The sequence below is a fragment of the Apteryx rowi genome, unplaced genomic scaffold (assembly GCF_003343035.1).
Source record: "Apteryx rowi isolate R43461 unplaced genomic scaffold, aptRow1 scaffold_8, whole genome shotgun sequence".
NCBI lineage: Eukaryota > Metazoa > Chordata > Aves > Apterygiformes > Apterygidae > Apteryx > Apteryx rowi.
Genome location: NW_020451093.1, coordinates 7,995,741 through 8,002,224, shown reverse-complemented (window position 1 = coordinate 8,002,224; position 6,484 = coordinate 7,995,741). Strand labels below are relative to the sequence as shown.

General features: G+C 36.4%; 1 protein-coding gene across 1 annotated transcript in view; it reads left to right on the top strand.

Annotated features, from left to right (window-relative positions):
• Nucleotides 1-6,484, top strand: part of NEB (nebulin) — a gene marked incomplete at its 5' end in the record, with an annotated part of 66,319 nt that overhangs the window by 45,347 nt on the left and 14,488 nt on the right. The window contains 5 exons of the mRNA XM_026088977.1: nucleotides 636-728; nucleotides 2,241-2,333; nucleotides 3,889-3,981; nucleotides 5,755-5,847; nucleotides 6,380-6,472. Of these exons, the coding sequence (XP_025944762.1) occupies nucleotides 636-728; nucleotides 2,241-2,333; nucleotides 3,889-3,981; nucleotides 5,755-5,847; nucleotides 6,380-6,472 (465 nt within the window). The remainder of the gene's footprint in view (nucleotides 1-635; nucleotides 729-2,240; nucleotides 2,334-3,888; nucleotides 3,982-5,754; nucleotides 5,848-6,379; nucleotides 6,473-6,484) is intronic.

Here is a 6,484-nt window from a genome sequence, read left to right as displayed (position 1 = left end):
GGAGAGCCCAGATTGACCTGTTTCGCATGTACATAGCTTTGAGGTAGTAGTTAAACAATTAGTCCTGTGTTTAAAGTAGTATTACTGGTATCCACCTTTCTTTTGTCATGTGGCTATGTAGGTAGTGCAGTCTTGCTGTGTTGCAAATGTCTTAGTGAGAACGGAACTGGCTGTCCTGTCCTGACTTGTTTCACATTTCATGTTTGACCATGAAGTGTTGAACCTCTGCTGTATCATTTTGCAACTGGCATCATTAGCATAGTAAGTAGAAGAAATTTGTGTAAATTACCAAACAAATTAGAAAAAGAATAAATTAAAACTACAGCAAATGCTAGTTTTCAATCCTAAAATTAGTTTACAAATGTATTGTTATTCTACTTAAAATGCATTGCTACAAATATAAATGATCAGTCCCTTTTTTTGCACAAATGACGCTTATGTAGCAGGACACTCTTCAGGTAGGCAACACAAGCGTTACTGGCCTTGTTTGGCAGTGAGTAGAGGTGGTCCTCCACCGCTGCCTTTCAAGAGGCACCGTTGCGTGCATCTCGCTGTCATGAGCCTCTGTTCACTCTCTGGAAGAAATAATGCTGTTTTGTGTGCTTAACCTTGTTGTCTTGATTCTAAATATTAAGATTTTATATAAAGAAGATATTGGAACTGGAACTACTATTGAAAAGACACCAGAGATGCAGAGAGTTAAGCGAACCCAGGATGCAATTAGCTCGGTACAAAACAATTGATTTTTAATGCTCTACCAGTGCTAATTCAACCTAAAATAATATAATCTTTCCCCTCTTTTTTTCTTAAATGTTGCTAACTGTGGTTTGGCAATAATCTGTCCAGCTAAGAGTTACTTTCTAAGAGTTCTTCCTATTCTTGTTACTTAATAATTTTTCTAATGATTAACAATCAAATTTGTTCCTTAATCCATTTCTAAAACATTAAAGTTCTTGTCATAATTCTAATCCCAAACGTAGTTTACTTAGCACATTTCTTGTAAAACTTTTATGTTATATAAAAATTTTAATACTCTAAAATTGGAATAAGGAGATAAGTATGTGTTGTTTTTCCTTCAAAAATTGTAAATGTTTGTCATGCTTTTTTTGAATGCTGACATTATTTTAGCATGAAAGATACTAACATTCAGCTGTTTGTTTCATGCACAGTGTGTTAAATATGTTCTTGGGGAATGCTATTTTTGTATTATGCTAAAGTAAAAATGAAAACAGCGCTGATATCGAACACTTTAATTGTTATAATGTTGGATGGTGGTACACACCTATATTGAATATGATGGATTTTTACAAATACAAAATTAAATACCTTTCATTGGTAGAATGCAAGACCAAGTGGTATCAGACCTATTAACGAGTATTTATGCCTATTTAAAAAATCTTTTAGTACAATGCCATTAGTAGTGAAATCTAATCAACAGTTCCAGTAATCTGCTAACAGATTGCTTGTAAAGATGATGAGAATACTTTAATAGCAACTCTCTGCTCATGTTGAAGCTAGTGAGATCTTTAAGTTTTCAGCCTCCTTGAAATCAGGATAATGTTCTTTATGTATCTACATATGAATCGAGATGCCTTTTTTATGCCATTAGGCTAAGATTGTTAGAAATTATTTTTAACTTTTAATACCACAGTTTGCTTTGGAACCCAATTTGAGATATCTCCAAAGGGCTCAACTGTTAGAGATCAGGAGTCGTGTTCTTGCTGAAATGAAGATCCTGGGAGATGTTAGATACCCGAATTTGGAGCTTCAGTTGAAAAATTCTGGCTCAGCCAAGACTCCCTGCTTTTCTACTCTGAGCTCAGTTATTGGCCCATTTCTACAAAGCAATTTAACAATGTTGCTTTTTTAAAACCATGAAAGCAAAGAAACTCTTCATCTCTGCTTTAGAGGAACATTCCTGGCTAACTGTCCAGCTGCTGTCTAGGGAGTCCAGGGCTAGAAGGAGGTAATTTTCAAAGGCAGGAGGATGAGATTCGGTAGGAAAAATGTCAGTCAAGTACACACTAAGATGGCCAAGGGTGCTGTGATAATACAAATAACTCTCATAGGTTCCTTGTTGGTTTCCTTCCATCAGAGTACATTTAGTACCTGAGATTTCAGAGAGTTTGTAACATTTAAATGACCTGTGTTTCTTTATTCATGTGACTGGTTACCCATACACGTGTCAACTGTGGTTTGATTTAACCCTTTTATTTTTTCTGATGTCTGTGCATTTGTAGATTAAGTACAAGGAGAGTATTGGAAAAGGAACTCCAATTCCTGATCTCCCGGAAGTGAAGCGTGTCAAGGAGACCCAGAAGCACATCAGCTCGGTAGTGGCCTATGTTTTCTACTTACCTGTGTAAACTGCTCAGCTGTGTCATCTTGCTTCCACTCCTAAAAAGTTCTCTCTTTTTTTTAATGGTGCTGTCATTTTTATCCAGGACTTGGAGAGAGAATATTCTTGCAGAGCTCAAGCTTTAATCTCTGCTGGTATTCGTGGGTATTACTCACTGAAAAGCGAACAGAGCTCTTAAATCCCTGTATTTAGCAGGAGGTAGTTCATATACCTGAATTTTGGAGTAATTGTTACATTCAGGCACTTCCCAGTGTTATTTCTGTGACCTGTTCTAAACACAGAGCTAGGAACAAAAAATCCCCAGATGATGTCTTACAATCATCCTGAAAAAATTGGAGTACCAGAGAGAACTTTTGTGAAAAACATAATTGGAGCCTTTTTTGTAGTCACAAAACCTAGTGACAGTCTTAAGTGGAAGCAGTATCTGGCTCTTTCCTTAAGTAGTTAAGTGTAACTTTTAATAACCACATCTTGCTCTCCTGATTTTGAGTCCTCCGTTCCTCCTCTGATCTCTGCACACAGAATTGAGGCAGGATGTGGTCTTTGTTATTGGTACCTCAGCTACACAAGGCTGAGGAGCTGACACCCATATAAAGAGTGTCTTCTGATTTTTCCATTCCTGGTTTTATGACTACCATTTTCCTTTTGAGCTGTTCCCAATACTAGTGGTTCTTACAGTTCACTTTTGCATAGCTGAGTTGTATTTTCAAATGATCCTGCTTTTGTCAACCTTCAAGTTACCTCATTTGTTTTCTCTTGCTTTGAATGCTTTATTTTATATTCTTTGTTTCAATGACATTAAGCAGTGAGATGCAGCTTGTAGGTATTTCACTAGTCTGCAAGAAGAATGAGCAGTGTAGTCATAATGTATTTCTACATGATTACGTCTTAAACCAACCCAGGCATCTTCTGTGCAACTTCTTTAATAAAAAATGCAATTTTTTTTATCAAACAATTACAAGTCAAATTAAGTCTAATAGTATGAGAGCTAAAACTCAATGAGTTTTCTTGTTAGAGACCTAAAACAAGATAAAATTGTGCTGTTCCAAACAAATAGACACATAGATCAAAGTGAAATGGAGCCCACAGCTAAGTACCTATATATTTAGACATGTCTGTAAAAGGTTTGGTTGTTAATGCTGTAATAAAAGTCCTGGAAATGTTAACTACCAGAAGAGTAATACAATTAAATTTTCTAAACTAAAGTGAAGAGCAGAAGATACCAACCTTTCAACCCAAATAGCGTAGTGTTGAAGCTTGTGTCCTGTTACAGTGAAATAATCCATTGCCTTGAGTGCGTTCAAATGCCTAGACACAGACTTCAAGTACTTAGCTGAGTTGGTGACTGCACTTAAAAAAAAAAAAAAAAAAAAAATTGCTGAGTAAAATACATTGTGCACATATTTCCATATAATCGCAGATTATAATTACCTATAAACCAGGTGAATTACCTATCCAAATGTGCTGTAATTGAGTTCTGGTGGAAGGAATTTTATCTTCTCACCTTTCTGGGTGCTTGTATTCTGCAGGTATTGTACAAAGAGGACCTAGGGACAGGTATCCCAACACCTGTCACTCCAGAAATAGAGAGAGTCAAACGCAATCAAGAACACATTAGCTCGGTATTTAAAAAAAAAAAAAAAAAAAAAAAGATAACTTATTTTTGCATAATAACATCCTAACATATTTTCTGGTTTTCCTCAGTGGTTTAGAATCTCACACTGCACCTTTTTTCTCCCTGGCAGTATTTTTAACTCATTTATTCTGCCTTTTTGTGCTTTAACTTTTTGGGGTGATTTACAGCTTTACTTGCTTTTCTTTTGAGAACCAAAACTAGAGGTAAGCTGTGAAATTAATATGGGGCTTCTTTCCATGTTTGTTTTATCCTAACCCTCTATCTCCTATGTATTTTTATTCATATATTTACGGAATAATCATCCACAAGCCATGTCCTTACTATTCAGCTCTAGAACAAGTGTGGAATTAATAAAAAAAAAAAAAGTGATCCTAACGCTAAACGTAACTTACAAAATAGTCAGATTTAATGATTTTTGCCTTTGTTGAGCACTTTTTTCTGGAAATTTTCTTGTACCTCACAGGTGTTATACAAAGAGGGCTTAGGGACTGGCACCCCAACACCGGTCACTCCAGAGATGGAGAGAGTCAAACGCAATCAAGAACACATTAGCTCGGTATTGCTAAATAAAACAAAAACTAGCACCTCAAACTTAAATCAGTTCCCTTTAACTCCTCCATATTGAATTTTTTTTTAATTCTTTGCTGAACTTTAAACAGCCCTTTCTTAATCAAATCACTAAAAGCTTGTTAGTATCCTTATATTTTAATTTTTCACCTAAGTCTAACTTAATTGTCATTAAATTGTTCCAGCTGTGAAATTTTAACCTCATTTACTTAAAGCAGTTAAGCAGTTCCTTTTTTCCCCCACTGAAACAGTAATATTCCGTGTGAACGTCACTCTGTTCCTCAGTAACACGGTTGGTCCTTCTAACAGTCTTCAGACTCACCACGCTGGTGCAGTGCGAACAGAAGCGCGAACCCTTAACACTTCTTGAAGCAAAGCAATTTAACGCAGCTAGTGTGTTATCTCTTTTCTTGGTTTTGCTGTGTTGGAGGCTTTCTTCTATCCTACAGGTCTTCGTAAAGAAAACGTGGGCAGCGCCCCCAGATCCCTGTAATATAAAAGATGACGAAAATGTCGTAGTTAAGGAAATTACTGTAGTAATGAGTTTCTATCCAGACTTGTTGCTGCTCCTGCCACGTTCCGTTTGAATCACCATGCGCAGTTCCAAGTGCTTTGCGCCATAATTTAGTGGTCTATTTCTGGTTTAATTGGAGCAGCTTTGGACCAAATTTGTTTCACTCTGACCCAATTCAGACATAACCGATGTGAAATCCAGTCTTGATTTAAGGTTCCTGTGCCAGTTCAGAAAAGTCACTGTTGTTACACTATTTGCTGCATTTGGTTGTCCCCGAGAGCATCACAGCTCGCTTTTCTGCTGGTGGGCCCAGTTAGAAATCTGAGAGGGAAAGATGCTAATTCAAGATCCTTTGTCAGACTGATGAAACTTCTTGGGGAAAAGGACAAATGCAAAAGAGTTTTCAGGTGACTTGGCTCAAGATACGCTTTCACAAAAAACACTCCTACAGTTCTTGTTGATGTTACTTACGTGCGCCCAGGTGAGATGAGAGCAAAACTCATAGTAACATTAGCCGAGTCTTTTATTTTTGTTTTGGCAAGCCTTGGAACAGGCCTGACAAATTTGTATTCTTCATACTTAAAAGTTTCACAGTATTAATTGACTTTCCCTCTCTCTGTCTCTCTCCCGTCCTCCTCTTTTTTATTTTTATTTTTTAACTTCCCTGTTGCCCCCCAGGTGTTGTACAGAGAGGGGCTGGGGATTGGAACCCCAGTGCCTGTGACTCCCGAGATGGAGAGAGTCAAACGCAATCAAGAAAACTTTAGCTCGGTACCTTTTTGTAATTTAAGAAAAAAGTTCCCTGTAACCTCATTTCAGATGAACTTTTTAACATTTGTAGGTGTTCTGTGCTTTGTAATTAACGTATAAATATACAAGCATTCCCCTTCCCCTATTAGAATTTTCAGTGATTTTTAGTTATATTTTATGTACTTATTTTTTTTATAATCATAACGCTTAACACCTCATATCTGTTCATTTTTCTAAAGTTACTTTTGTTTTTGTGAAGCTTAAAGTATTTTACATTTAAAAAAATAACACCAGTTTCTTTATTAGTTGCTTTATTTTGCTCCTCTAATGCTTTATTATTCTATTGAAGCATATCTAAGAACTGGGATATGGTATTTCAAGATCTCGGAAGGCTTCCTCTGAATTTATCACCACTGTTAACTGTTTTGTATTTCTTAGTTTTTCCTGCTTTCCTAGTGGATTTAGTAGGCATAATAGTTATATATGGGTTGCCTCTATAAAATGACATTTCTTTGTTCTTAATTTTTTTTAATACTCCCATGTTACTACATAGGTGTTGTACAAAGAGGATCTGGGGACAGGGACCCCAATACCTGTCACTCCTGAGATTGAGAGAGTCAAACGCAATCAAGAAAACTTTAGCTCGGTATTTTTTTTT